This window comes from Prionailurus bengalensis, chromosome B3, assembly GCF_016509475.1.
Source record: "Prionailurus bengalensis isolate Pbe53 chromosome B3, Fcat_Pben_1.1_paternal_pri, whole genome shotgun sequence".
NCBI lineage: Eukaryota > Metazoa > Chordata > Mammalia > Carnivora > Felidae > Prionailurus > Prionailurus bengalensis.
The window spans coordinates 84843389-84859034 of NC_057355.1; the positions used below are offsets into that span (position 1 = coordinate 84843389).

Here is a 15646-nt window from a genome sequence, read left to right on the forward strand (position 1 = left end):
TGCTTGTATCATAAAATTGTTGTGAGGGTGGAATGAGATAATAGATGTTAAATTGAATGAAATACTATACGGTAATTTACCCTTACTTTCCAATAGCCTCATCTAAGTAGAGATTCCTTTTTTGTGAAGTTCTAGCACACACTGCTTTACTTCTGTAAATCTTTTTAGTTGAATAAGAGAATTTTGAGGGAGTGTTCGTGAATTGTAAATTACTCTAATTTGAGATACAGGGTTAGCTAGTAACATTAAAAAAGATGTTTTGCATTTTAGTGTGCATATAAGATCAAGTTGAAGGTCATTTTTAAGAATCTTGTTGGAAATTTTTTAGAGAAATTCTAAAAAGTTATAGTAAGTGATGGCAAATGAGTATTAATTGTACAATATCAATTACATAGGTCATTGACTTTTTTAAATTTATCATCTTATCTTCACTGGTTTATTTTAGTCGCCTTAAAGGAGATATTTGAAAGGCCTTTCATGACTTTGGATCCCTAGTCTTGCTTTATTCCTAAAGTCTTAAATGTTTTCATTTGTAAAGTTCATTTTCAATACATAACTCTGAGGATACATAAAGCAGTGAGCTCATAGGGAGAGCAAAAGGGGGAAAAGTCCCTGCCCTCATGCAGCTTATATTTCAGTTGGGGGATATAGAGCACAAACAGTGTGAGTAAATCATATGTCAGTTGGTAGTGGAATGATGAGAAAAATAAAGAGAAGGCAGATTGTGATTTTAAACAAGTGGTTAGGGAAAGCCTCACTGAGAAACTGCGTCTGGACAACCACCTGAAGGAGATGGGGGAGGGAGCTGTCTTACCCATGTGGGCCAGAGGAAGAGCATGCCAGCCAGTACAAAGGTCCTGAGGTGGTATAGTGCAGCATCAACAGCAAGGAGGTCCATGTGATTAAAACTGAGTGTGTGTGTGTGTGTGTGTGTGTGTGTGTGTGTGTGTGTGTGTGTTTGGGAGTGCCTTACAGTCCATTTTGAAGACTTTATCTCTGCATGAAATAGGAAGGCATTGAAGTTTTGAGCAGAATTCTAATACAGGAGTTTTCACAAACATATCCTTGGAAATTGCAGAGGAAATACTATATAAATAAAAGGTACTATTAGGTATCATTATTCCTCTACTGAAACGCAGGTTTTTATAATCAGTCAAATGTATAAGAAAATGTGCTGCCAATAAGTACTTACATAAGGAAAAATGTATTAGAAAATTCACAGAGGTGCCTAGGTGGCTTATTTGTTTGAGCATCCGACTTTGGCTCAGGTTGTGATCTCACAGTTCATGAGTTCAGCCTGGCACCGGGCTTTCTGTTGACAGCACAGAGCCTGCTTCGGTTCCTCTGTCCGCTCCCCACCCCCGCCCGCCCCCCCTTCCCTGCTTGCTCTCTTTCTCTCAAAATTTTTTTTAAAAAAGGAAAGGAAACTTAACAAGCTTTTTAAAAAAGATCTGGCCAATATGGGAAATAGGTTTATTTTAGTTAACTAGTATAGCTTTTTAAAATGGAGGATGACATGTTTATGACATGATCTCTAAAAAAGTAAATTGTGGTGTCATAATTAGGATTATATCTCTCCTGGTAACACAGTGGTAAAGGAGATGAACTGAAACATCTGGCTCTTACTTTTTACCTCAAGAATATTTACTTAAGCAATAATAGTATAAGGAGTATGGGAGAAGAAACAAAAAGTGCTGGATCTTTTCTATGAAGTAGTTGGTCTTTTAGGTGAAGTAACCATGTAATTGTAAACAAGTTATGGTAAGCAATTGTTTTCAATTCCATCAAGTATTGTTAGTAATTTTTTAGGTTCTAAATTACCTAATTTTATGTGAGTGGAAGTGTAGTGTTTAATCTGGAGCTCAACCTGGAATATCTCTTTGCCAGTGATAAGTCCTTGAGTGCGTTTCCTTTCCTGCTTCTTTTGACTCCCCTCATCTCCGCTTTCTGGATGTTGAATGAGTCAGCAATTTTGTCCTTCTGTTTCTCTTATTTGTAATCTCCTGTATACTCTCTATGTAGTATCTAGTCTAGATTATCTTGGTTGACTATATTAGATTGGATTAATTCAGAAGAGTTACTAAATTGTTTTGAACAAATGAACTTTTCTGCTGATACTACTTATTTATACCAGATAATTGATACTTTTTAACGTGGTTTCAGAGCCCTTTACTAACTGCATTTCCTTTTAATTAGATAGCCCACTCTTCTGACTAGAATGTATAATTTACTGTCTCCTAAATAATGCATATTTAATAATCTACAAGTCCATACATATGTATATGTAAGTTGTAAGTATGTCCCAGTCTTTTCCATGTCTCAATTTCTGCTTATGCCATATCATCTTCAAATTCCTTTTTGTCTTCTTTTACACCTGCCCATGTTCTACCTATATTTCAGGATCAAATTCACATTCAAACTTCTCTGTACAGCCTGTTCTGTCTCCTTGAGCCTGTTTTTTCTTCCTTAGAATTTTCATAGAAATAATCATTGGCCATTGATCATAAAGTTTCATTACTAACTTTGAACTCATACTTTACTGGTGTTATTAAAGGTCTCCACAAAAACAATAGGATATGTGTGTGTATTTACATATATGTGTATATATGTGTGTATATTTATATACACATTTATATATATACACACATATATAAAAAGAGACTTATTATAAGGAATAATAAATGGTTCATGTGATCATGGAGGCTAATTAAGCCCCAAAATCCTTCAACTTGACAAGCTGGACACCTAGGAGAGCTAAGCCGGTGGTGTAGTTCCAGTCTAAAAAGGCTGGCGGGCTTGAGACCCAGGAAGAGCTGATGTTTCGTTTGAGCCTGAAGGTAGGAAGAAGCCAATGTCCCGGTTCAAAGGCAGTCAGGCAAGAGGACTTCTCTTAGTATTTATTTTGCCATTCATTCATGTGCCTTGTTTTACCAGCTAGTGGATAAGCAACTTGAGGCCAGGGACCACCTGTCATGCTTGCTTGCTTACCGTCCATAAATCCTTGCATAGGACTTAAGTGTAATGGGTATATCTGCATACTTTATAAAACTGTAACGTTTTAGAGCTGGTTAGGGTCTTTGAGGTTATCTTGTTTCAGAGTTGGGGAATCAAGAACAGCTTTAAAATGGGAAGATTAGTAATATACCTCTTTCCTTGGTTATTAGAAGAGTAAGATGAGCTAATATAATGTGTGTGAAAAGTTAGGTGTCCTATTAATTAAAACTTTTTTTTTTTTTTTGGCTTAGAGCATGAATCAAAATAGTTTACAAAAGTCTTTTTATGTGATAAATTAGACAATATTTCTGGGTGGAAATCCCCTTTTCTTTCTCTTGCTCATATTCAAATGTATGTTCAAAATGTCCATGTTCAAATGTATCTCCAGATTTGAGATCATACCATCATTTCCTCAAAGCATATTATCTGATAGGTTAAATTTGCTGATTTGTATAAAATATTCCAATTAGGTATACATCATCAAGTGGTAGGTTTAGCTTTTGGGCATGCCTATATTGAAGTGGCAGATTGAGGCTATAGAGGTTGAGGTTACAGTATCTATTTTTTTTTAATGTTTGTTTATTTTTGAGAGGGAGAGAACACAAGCCGGGGAGGGACAGGGACGGAGAGAGAGGGAGACAGAGGATCCGAGGCGGGCTCTGCACTGACAGCAGCAAGCCCTATGTGCATCCTGAACTCAGGAACCATGAGATCATGACCTGAGTCAAAGTCGGACACTCGACTGACTGAGCCACCCAGGCACCCCAAGGTTACAGTATCTGAAGACTGAAGTACTTTATTTGAATTTAAATACTCTTTTTTAGAAGTCTCCAGTTATGGGAACCGGTATTGATTATTTTCAAATGTTTTTATTTAATTTTTTCTTTCCTAGATTTTCTTGTAATCACATCTATCAAAGCCTTCAAGATGGTACTAGCAGACCTTGGAAGAAAAATAACATCAGCATTACGCTCATTGAGCAATGCCACCATTATCAATGAAGAGGTATGTAAAATATGTGAAATGCATGTGATAGCACATCATTACTAGCATTGGGGAGGTGAATTATTAGTAATCTCTCTGTTTATATTTGTTCTGTTGTAGATTTAATCATTGTAGGTAAACACTTAAAACTGAAGACTCTAGTTAGTGTCTTTTATTGAGTTGACCATTTTACTGTTTAACTTGCTATAAATAATTATAAAAAAAGAAACAACAACAACAAAAAACTGAACCTTCACTAACATGTAAAAATGACATACATTTTATGTTTTAAAAAAGGGCTTACGTCTGGAGATACACTTTTGCTTTGTCTCTTGACATAGGCCTAAAACTTCATTGTCCTGCTTCTTTTTTCTTGGCTAGGCATGCGTGTGTGTCTCACCTTTTTCTCTTTGACTTCTACTTAGCATTCTTGTTAAAGGCTAGTATTTTTATTTTGTCTACTTTGATTCATTTTCTCTGAAATCTTCACTCAGTTGTTTTAGAGATTTTGTAAGCTGATTCCTTGTATGGTGTCTGAAATACTCTTCCTCCTGGCTTTCTTGTTTTAAGTTTAAAATATTTCTTTCTGGGGGTGTCTGGGTGGCTCAGAAATTTGAGCATCCAACTCTTGATTTCAGCTCAGGTCATGGTCCCAGGGTCTCAGGACCCCCTGTTGGCTCCATGCAGAGTGTGTTAGTCGTTTTGATCATAGAGCCTGCTTAAGATTCTCTCTCTCTCTTTCACCCTCCCTCTCTGTCTCCTCTTCTGCCCCCCTTTCTCTCTAAAATAAAAAAATATATATTAAAAAAAATTCTTAAAATATTTCTTTCTTTTTCTCCCCATGTCTTGTGTTTTAATGATTTGTCAATTGAAAAAAGATGAGAGTCCACAAGTATACTTTATATTTTGTGGTACCAATGGGAGAGTACTGAATTTGGTTTTAGAAGACCTTGTTTAGTGACTTAGTAGCTTGTGATAGAAATCTGGGCAAGTCAACTTCAGATTCTTTAATGTATAAAATAAGAAAAAAGCACTTACCTTATAAGATGGTTTTAAGGATCAAATGAAATAATAGATGAAAAGTACTTTCTAACTTGGAAGTTTGAAAAAAAAATTCTTTTTTTTTTTTTAATTAAAAAAAATTTTAATTCCAGTGTGGTTAACAAACAGTGCTATATTAGTTCAATACAGTGTATAATACAGTGATTCAGTATTTCTGTACATTACTCAGTGCTCACTGGGAAGAAATTCTAATGCAGAATTTGTTATCAATATTTTAATAAGCTAATGGAATTGAATAATTTTGGGACCATCTTTGAATTTAGCTAGTCCAGCCTCTTAGTTAACAGCAACAGAAAGTCAGTTTCACATGTTTATTTATTGGAAGAACCAGGATTAGTGTCTTTTTTCTAATTCCTCATCCAGTGCTTTTTCTAATAATTAAAACCATTGTTTAGTCTTTGGAATTCAGAATAAATAAAACAACAGCTTTCAAAACAGTTTTCCCTATTGTGTAACCTTTATGCTGTTTATGTTTATAGTGGAGAAAAAAAGAAACCAGGGAAAAGAGCTTAGTGGGAAGTAGAGTTAAAGCTACTGCTTGAATTAGCAAACTTCTCTGTTCCTAGTACTGTGCTGCTAGGGAATTAACAAGAAGAAATCCCTCTAATGAAAGATCAGTTCCATTTTTATCAGGCCCTTTTAGTGAGAGACAGATCTGATAAGCCTCTGTAGGATGTACGAAGTGAGTTGAAGATGGGAATTCATTCAAGTACCTTTGAGGGACTACATTTTTTTTTAAAGATTTTATGGTTGAGTCATCTCTGTACCCAGTGTGGAGCTCAAACCCACAACCTGAGATTGAGCATCACACCGTCCACTGACTGAGCCAGCCAGGTGCCCCAAGGAATACATTTTTGCTGGCACCAGGGATTTGGCAGTGACAGAATAGACTACAGAATCCCTGCCCTCATGGAGCTTACAGTTTAGTGTGTAAACACTTATTTACATGAGCAACAAAGGCCTCACCTTTTTTAAGACTTTATAGTTTGTGACCTTTTAACTGGCCTTGTAACTCAGCAAATATATGATAGTTTTTTTTTAATTTTTTTTCAATGTTTGTTTATTTTGAGAGACAGAGTGTAGGCGGGGGAGGGGCAGAGAGAGAGCGTGAAAGAGAGAGAAACCCAAGCAGGCTCCCAGCATAGAGCCTGATGCATGGCTCAGACTCACAAACCATGAGATCATGACCTGAACCAAAATCAAGTGGGGCGGTTAACCGACTGAACCACCCAGGTGCCCTGATAGTTATGAATGGAGGATAGTTTTCTTTTCAACTTTGTTCCTCTGCTCTGAGTGGAAATAGTAAGACTGCTAGGTCAGACTTGGTTATTTTTTGTTGTTGTTGTTATATTTTCCTCCATGGTAGTGCAATTAAGCAGATATAGTGAATATAAAGTGCTGTGTATCAGCCACAGGTGTTCAATAGCAGCATCTCTTGCGTAGTAACTTTCTTTGGCTTAAAGAAAAAGTCTTTACTACTGTTACGTTAATATAGGAATAAAATTATGATAATATTTGGTTGAATAAAACTAAATAGAATGTCTTATTTTGACAACATGATTAGACATTTGATAAAATGCTCTTTCTAAGGCTAATTGAAAAACTTTTTTTCCTATGATAGTGTAGTATTATTTTTATTAAGTTATGGTAGTATATGATGAGTAATCAGCCATTGTTTTTATAAGATTGAAATGATACACGGGGAGTGTTAAACTTTTTTGGGGGGTTGTGTTAAATTTTTATGTATTTATTTATTTGCAGGTATTAAATGCTATGCTAAAAGAAGTATGTACAGCATTATTGGAAGCAGATGTTAATATTAAACTAGTGAAGCAACTAAGAGAAAATGTAAAGTAAGTTAAATTAATCAGGTAAAAAGCAGGCAAAACTGAATTTAGTTTACTGAGATGAGGAGCTAACCAGAAAAGTCTGCTATATCAAGAAATGTTTCTGCTTTAAGCATTTGAAAAGAATAGAACTCATATGTTGCAAGACTGTATTTATAGTATGTTTCCGTAATGATGTTTCAAAGAATAAACTACATGTGGCTTTCATTTAATTATGGATTTCTTTCCATTTTACTCCTTTATTTGGATGGATTCAATCATATACAGTATAGTATTTCAATATAAAAGCCTTTTAACAATTCTTCATACAAAAGTGGTGCCAGTTTATCCTTTTCAGGCTTAAGATGACATTAATGAGCTTCCTTCATTATTGGAGAATTGTATTCATTTCTTGTTCTCCTTTTTGATTTTCTGTCCGTATTTGAATGAAGGAGTAATGTGTGTCATCTCAGGTACTGTGTTCACTGGGAAAGGCACTGACTGGGGCAGGGCTCATAGAGTAATACAGGCACCTCAGTTAACTTCTTGAATCCTCGCCCTTGTCATGTCCAGGCCATCTTTCCTTTTCATACTGTTAGACTGGGTATGAATGTAGAACTGCTGGCATTTACACATTTAGAATTAGAGAAATTAATCCTATTTTCTGCTTGGTGTAAAAATGTATAAAGTATATGTGTAAAAATAGGTAAATAAAATTAATACTTTGTGGTGATATGAGGACAAATTAATATTTAGACTTAAAAAAAAAAAAAAAAAACCTTGAAAAACTAACCAGTCTTGCGTCTAATATTTCCTGATCAGTTTTTTAGGATATAGACTTATAAATCTGTGGTAATTATATGCATGTTAATCAGAGGGCTACTAGTGTGAATGATTGAATATTTTTACATTCTCTGGAGCAGAAACTTTTTTTCAGAACGTCTTAACTGGCTTTTCTCTCCTACCCACAAATAACCATCATCATGAAGGTCTGCTATTGATCTTGAAGAGATGGCATCTGGTCTTAACAAAAGAAAAATGATTCAGCACGCTGTATTTAAAGAACTTGTGAAGGTAAGAGTATATCAGGATTGTGCTGTGATTCTCTGTAGACCTCAGTGGGTAAAAATACATTAGCACTGCGAACAAGAATATTATTTCAGAATACTTACTTACATTTTTATAGAATATTCATCTGTATTAAAAATATTAACGGAAAGATTATTAACTTTTCTAAAAGGGCCTATGTTTATTATTGACTTTTCTGAATACAAAGTTCTGAGTATAGATATGAAAGGCCAGTACTATTCCTGAAACAATTCCCAAAGCCAGGTTACAAAAAGTAAAACTGCACTACAGATTAATGGATGGAAGGGCCTCTCTTGAGTTTATCCTCTTTAGCATCAGGTTTTACCTTATTGATCTTACTTTTGTATGGAAAATCACTCTTGACAAGTCTTCTTTTCTGAACTGTTCATTGTTTACAGAATTCCCTTTGAAAAGACCAAATATCCCAACTCTTGCTTGATTATGAGCAATTGGTGAAATTTTATTTTGCAAGTGGTAAATACAGCCTATTACTTTGTATCACCTTAGAACTAATTTTGCTTCCATGGTCATGAAAATTATGGTGAGAATCTTAGAGCTTTAAAAAATATGTATGGGTCTTGGGGCACTTGGGTGACTCAATCAGTTAAGCATCTGACTCTTGATTTTGGCTCAGGTCATGGTCTCATGGTTGGGAGATTGAGCCCCATTGGGCACCATGCTGTGCATGGCGTCTGCTTAAGATTCTGTCTTTCTCTCTCTCCCCCCACCCCTACTCCTTCTGCTCCTCTTGTGCTCTCTGTCTGTCTCTCTCTCACTCTCACTCTCTCTCACTTTCTCAAAAAAAAAAAAAAGAAAAAATAGGGGCGCTTGGGTGGCTCACTTGGTTGAACGTTCAACTTCAGCTCAGGTAATGATCTCACAGTCCGTGGGTTCGAGCCCCGTTTTGGACTCTGTGCTGACAGCTCAGAGCCTGGAGCCTGCTTTGGATTCTGTGTCTCCCTCTCTCTTTGCCCTTCGCCTGCTTGCGCTCTGTCTCTCTCTCTCAAAAATAAATAAACATTAAAAAAAACAGATATAGGTTCAGTGGTAGGGGGAGAAAAGGAAGGAACTATAAAAACTTTTTTTAGAGCAACAGATGTCTGCTAGTGGTCTTCTCGTATTTTTCCATTTATTGTGTGAGTAGTTTCATTTATTCCTTTGGTTTCTTATAGACTAATAAATAAAAAAAGAAATTCAGACGTAAATGAGGTCAGAGAATTTATCCAGTCATGCTTCTTCATTTGTAGTTGAGAAAAGTGAGACAGCTGGTTAGTGGCAAACCCAGGTCTGATCTCTAAACTCTGTAGGATTCCTCACATTATTTCCAGTTTGCTTTTTATCTACAATCTAAAATAGAAAATTTGCCTCTGTAGGCAAAATAGGGAAATAGTCAAGTTTTATGGGAATGGTAGGATTATGGTTGCCTTTTATACCAAAGTGCCTTTAAATTATTTTTACAATTTAGAAGTTGTGGCGACAGGGGTTTTGAATGTAAGCATATGTTAACCCAATCTTATTAATTTATTTCTGGTACATAGCTTGTAGACCCTGGAGTTAAAGCATGGACACCCACTAAAGGAAAACAGAATGTGATCATGTTTGTTGGATTGCAAGGGAGTGGTAAAACAACAACATGTTCAAAGGTAAATTATACTTAGTTTTAAAAAAAGTCATGGAACATATATGTTTGTATATATCAAGTTTTATGTTAAAGCCAGGCTAGATTGCTCGCTTTACAATTTTGTGTTATTTGATGTATCTTATTATTTTTTTGTAATAGCTTTTTGTACGGTAAGAAGAAAGAATCCCAGAGTCTCCCTTGTGATTGCTTTTTATAAGAATCGTAGACTTCTACATAGCTATCCTGTTTCTTTTACCAAAGAGACTGTTCCTGTACTTTAAGGACATGAGGATATGATTTTTGGAGAAGAGAACATGGAAAGTTTAGCTTATCTCCTGTGGTTCCAGACTCTCTTTTCACAGTGTCCCCCCCCAACATAATCATAGATCTTTATTTTGCATATCCTTCTACTAATTTTTAATTCATTATACCACCTCTTTCTTCAGAATTAAATGCCTCAAGTTTTTTACCGGATTTTGTTTCACAAGCCTCAACTATGTTATAGTCTATAAAAAAAGAAAAAAGGATTATTTCTTAGAGGATTCTATTATTTATTTTTACTTAACATTAATAGTAGTTAGTATTTTTCACTATGGTAATGTATTGCTTGATCATTTTATGTCCTTTGAATGTTACTGTATGGCAGTTAGAATTTAAACTCTTTAGCAAATTCACCATGTTCAAAAATGTAGGGGTGCCTGGGTGGCTCAGTCAGTTGAGCGACTGACTTCGGCTCACGTCATGATCTCATGGTTTGTGGGTTCCAGCCCTGCGTCGGGCTCTGTGCTAACAGCTCAGACCCTGCAGCCTGCTTCGGATTCTGTGTCTCCCTCTCTCTCTGCCCCTCCCCCACTCATGCTCTGTCTCTCTCTCTCTGTCTCAGAAATAAACATTTAAAAAAAAGTAATAGTGGTGTGTGTATATAAATATATATATGTATATATATATATAATGGAATGTTTGCTGTGTTCAAAAATGTAATAATAGTGGTGTGTGTATATATGTATATATATTATATATAATATATATATAATATAATATAATATAATATGATATAATATAATATATATATATAATGAAATGTTATGGAATGGAATATATACGTGTGTGTGTGTGTGTGTATATATATATATAATGGAATGTTACTCGGCCATAAAAAAGAATGAAATCTTGCCATTTGAAATGATATGGATGGGGGTGCCTGGGTGGCTTAGTCGAAGTGTCCAACTTCAGCTCAAGTCATGATCTCAAGGTTCTTGAGTTCGAGCCCTGCGTCAGTCTCTGTGTTGACAGAGCCTGGAGCCTGCTTTGGATTCTGTGTCTCCCTCTCTCTCTGTCCCTCTTGCACTCTGTCTTTCTCTCTCTCTCAAAAATAAACATCAAAAAAATTAATGAAATGACATGAGTGGAGCTAGAGAGTATTATGCTAAGTGAAACAAGTCAGAGAAAGACAAATACCATATGATTTCACTCATATGTGGAATTTAAGAAATAAAACAAATGTGAGCAAGGGGAAAAAGAAAAGAGAGACAAAGAAACAGACTCTTAGGGTGCCTGGGTGGCTCAGTCGTTTAAGTGTCCAACTCTTGATTTTGGCTTGGGTCATGATCTCATGATTTGTGAGATTGAGCCCCGTGTCAGTGCAGTGCACTGTCAGTGCAGAGCCTGCTTGGAATTCTACCTTTCTCTCTCCCTCTCTCTCTGCCCCTCCCCTGCTCACGCTCTCTCTCTCTCTCTCTCTCAAAATAAAGAAACTTAAAGAAAAAAGAAACAGACTCTTTAAACTATAGAGAACAAGCTGATGGTTATCAGAGGGGAGGTAGGTGGGGTGATGGGCAAAATAGGTGATGGGGATTAAGGAATGCGCTTGCTGTGATGAGCACCCGGTGTTGTATGGAAGTGTTGAATCACTGTATTATACACCTGAAACTAATATTATACTGGTAACTAACTGAAATTAAAATTAAAACTGTTAAAAATGTAATACTACTACTCTCAGGAGAATATGAGCAGTTTTACTTCAATCCTTAAGTAAATAACAAGAGTAAACAAAAGTATTTTGTGTATAATAATTTGTATTTATTGATATTGTATTTTTTAAATCTTATTTTCCCAGTTAGCATATTATTACCAGAGGAAAGGTTGGAAGACCTGTTTGATATGTGCAGACACATTCAGAGCAGGTAATGTGTTGAAATTTGAAAACCGTTCTCTGTAATTTTTATTTTCAAGTCTGAGAACTCATTAATTCTTTATTTTATAGGAGCTTTTGACCAACTAAAACAGAATGCTACCAAAGCAAGAATTCCATTCTATGGAAGGTGGGTTTCTGGTTTTTATTTTGATACTCATGTCTTCTCTAAGTTTTTATTTTATGCCATCTTGTGACATTTTTAATATTTACTTAGAAGTTTAAATCTTTCTGGAACTAAGTAGGGTATAATTAATAAATTATCTTTTATTATTGTACCATGACTCTTCTGATCCAGCTTTATAGATCAGAGTGGACATTATTTAGTTCATAATCCTGCCTGTATTTACCATCCTGCCTTGTATGCCTTCTGACTTGCTTCCCTATTCCTGTTGTTTCTTTTAAGACCTATCTGAAGCATTCCTCGATTAAATACACACTGGTGAATTCCATACTGTTTCTTTAGTACATAATTTTAAAAAGTTGTGTTTGAACATCTTAAAATAGCTTATAATTTGTCATTAACTCAGAGATTCTGATCATTGCTGTCCTTCATTTGATACGGTAGTTCAGGTAGGTAGTTTATACATGTTAGAATGATTGATGAAAAAAATCAAGTCTAGATTGATTTTAGGACTTTTTGAGAGGATAGCATTTTTTTTTTTTTTTTTTATAAATTTTTTTTTTTTTCAACGTTTATTTATTTTTGGGACAGAGAGAGACAGAGCATGAACGGGGGAGAGGCAGAGAGAGAGGGAGACCCAGAATTGGAAGCAGGCTCCAGGCTCTGAGCCATCAGCCCAGAGCCTGACGCGGGGCTCGAACCCACGGACCGCGAGATCGTGACCTGGCTGAAGTCGGACGCTTAACCGACTGCGCCACCCAGGCGCCCCAGGATAGCATTTTTTTAACATTATTGATATAAATGGTTTATTATACCCTTAGAAAGAAAGTTTAAAGAAGCTAAACTTTGAAGTAATTAAATGAATGATATCATTTTGTTAGTCACTGCCTTCTACTTTTTGGCTGGCCAGAAATGCGAACGAACTTTCGCTTTCCATGTATTCTTTATTTAAATTTTTTTCCTTTCAGTTTTATTTATTTATTTATTTATTTATTTATTTATTTATTTATTTTTACTAAATTTTTTTTTTTAACGTTTATTTATTTTTGAAACAGAGAAAGACAGAGCATGAATGGGGGAGGGTCAGAGAGAGAGGGAGACACAGAATCCGAAACAGGCTCCAGGCTCTGAGCGGTCAGCACAGAGCCCGACGCAGGGCTCGAACTCAGGGACTGCGAGATCATGACCTGAGCTGAAGTCGGCCGCTTAACCGACTGAGCCACCCAGACGCCCCTCCTTTCAGTTTTTTTATGATAATGTCTTACAGGTAGATTAAAGAATAATGTTAGGAATTTTATCTTTTTAGGATAAGAATGGTTTCTAATATAGATTTAAAAATCAAGGGATAAAAAAATCAAGGAATAGTAAAATTTTATCTTTAGGGTTCAAAATTTGTAAACAATTTAGCTGATCATTACTTGAACTATTGGCCAAAGCCAAACCATTTTCTTTTAAAGTTTATCTTTTTTTTTTTTTTTTTTTTTTTGCGAGGGAGGGGAGGGACAGAAAGAGGAAGAGAGAAAGAGAATCCCAAGTAGGCTCCACATGGTCAGCACATGGGACTCAAACTCACAAACCGTGAGATTTCACCTGAGCTGAAATCAGGGGTCAGACGCTTAAATGGCTGAGCCACCCAGGCGCCCTTACTTATTTATGTTGTGAGAGAGAGGGTGTACGAGCATGTGTGAGCATGAACAGGGGAGGAGGCAGAGAGAGGGAGAGAAAGTGCATGCAAGAGAATCCCAAGTAGGCTCTACATGGTCAGCGCAGAGCCTGATGCAGGGCTCAATCTCACAAACTTTGAGATCGTGACCTGAGCCAAAATCAAGAGTTGGATGCTTAACTGACTGAGCTTAACTGACTGGACCCCCAAAGCCAGAGCATTTTTAAACAGTTATCTCAATACCATTTATTAAATAATCTCTCCTTTGCTCATGTAAACTTAAGAAACATCATGTATGTGTGGAGTAAAGTATTAGTGTATCATTGTTTCCTCTGGGAGGACTGAAGGGAGTGAGACTGAGGAAGAATTTGAACTGCATCTCTGCTGTTAAATTTACATATTAGCATTTATTTTAGGGGGTGGTACATGTAGGACTGTTTGTTATATTATCATTTGTTCTGTGTTAAAAAAAACTATTTCACATAAAACTTTTAAAGAAGTGAAAGCACTAACAGTTTCACTTCCTAGTTACCAGTTTTTAGTGTGTCCACCTGTGCTTTTTTTCTATGTCAGTACAAACAACCACACAGAAAGATAATTTGAAATTGAAATGGAGTGTTACAGTGCTTTGTACCTTGATTGTTGTGGTAGTGGTTATATGTAAATTTGTCAAAACTCATCAAAATGAACATTTAAAATAGTGCATCTTCCTGTATATCAGTAGACCACTGTAGAGTTGATTACAAGTGGGATCTTTTTTTTTAATTACAAATGAGATCTTATGACCAGATTGTGATTACTCTTAGGAGGGAGTGTGGTGCTGGTTATTGTTTTTTGATCTGGGTGTGTTTGCTTTGTGAAAATTCACTAAGTTTATAATTTGTGCAGCTTTTCTATATATATATTATACTTCATTAACACATTTACAAAAAAAATGGGATCTTAATAATTCTGGGATAGATAATATACTATTTAATGTAATTCTTTTTTATGACATTTTTTTTCAACATTCTCTTGCCTAGTCTCACCTGCTTATTTTCCTAGATTAAATTTTAAAATTCCTTATTAAGTTCCAAAAAGAAAAATCTCTCTTAAGATTTTGATTGGAAGTACATTGAAACCAATTAATCAACTTAGTGAAGAGTTGACATCTTGACTGTATTTGTATAGTTAGCTTAGAAACCTACTATGTCATTTTTGCTTTAAAAACTTATGTCCTTAAATATAGTAATTTTCTTCATTTAAATCTCACACATATTTTTATCAAATGCCTTCATACCTGATTTTTATTGTTAATTTAGGGGGGAAACTTTTTTTAACATATGTCCTTTCATCTGACAGTATTGATCTGTATAAGAAGTTGCCGCTACTGAAAACAGTGCAAATTAAAATGGGATTTCATTTCTTTTTTTTTCTTTAATTTAAATGTTTATTTATTTTTGAGATGGAGAGAGAGAGAGAGAGAGAGAGAGAGAGAGAGGGAGGGAGGGAGGGAGGGAGGGATAGAGGGAGATGGAGGATCTGAAGTGGGCTTTGTGCTTGCAGCAGAGAGCCCAACGCTGGGCTTGAACTCATGAACTGTGAGATCACAACCTGAGCCAAAGTCAGACATTTAATTGATTGAGCCACCCAGGAGCCCTGGGATTTCATTTCTTGATTTTCAAGTTGAAAAGAGTTTTGAGAATTGTGAAAATGTAGTGAAATAGGAATTAAATTAAAATTTTATGGAAGACATTTTCCTCTTAGGAGCCAAAAGCCTACCATCAAATGTAATAACATTCAGGTTATAGGAGTACCAGAAGAAGAGAGAAAAAAGGGGCCAGAAAATTTATTAGGAAGTAATAGCTGAAAACTTCGCTAATCTGGGGAAGGAAACAGACATCCACATCCAAGAGGCACAGAGAACTCCCATCAAAATCAACAAAGAAGAAACAAAAAGCCTAAATTATCATATCATTTGATACAAATTCAAGCTGTAAGAATATGTCATCACAATTTCAAAGAAACAACATTATGAACTCTTCATATTGACTATGTTTTTAATACCAGGAAATTGAAAAAACCTCAGATGACCAACAATAGGGCATTTATT

The 15646-nt window shown here is 35.6% G+C and overlaps 1 protein-coding gene across 3 annotated transcripts in view; it reads left to right on the forward strand.

The window, feature by feature from the left end:
• The window catches only part of SRP54 (signal recognition particle 54), a 40072-nt gene that overhangs the window by 6691 nt on the left and 17735 nt on the right, over positions 1–15646 (forward strand). For 2 of the 3 annotated variants that reach the window (XM_043555982.1, XM_043555984.1), the window contains 6 exons: positions 3887–3999; positions 6802–6893; positions 7856–7940; positions 9494–9598; positions 11693–11759; positions 11840–11897. In XM_043555982.1, coding sequence (XP_043411917.1) covers positions 3887–3999; positions 6802–6893; positions 7856–7940; positions 9494–9598; positions 11693–11759; positions 11840–11897 — 520 coding nt within the window. Of the gene's footprint in view, positions 1–1629; positions 1762–3886; positions 4000–6801; positions 6894–7855; positions 7941–9493; positions 9599–11692; positions 11760–11839; positions 11898–15646 lie in introns of those variants that run through there. The other variant, XM_043555983.1, reaches the window with a different exon arrangement.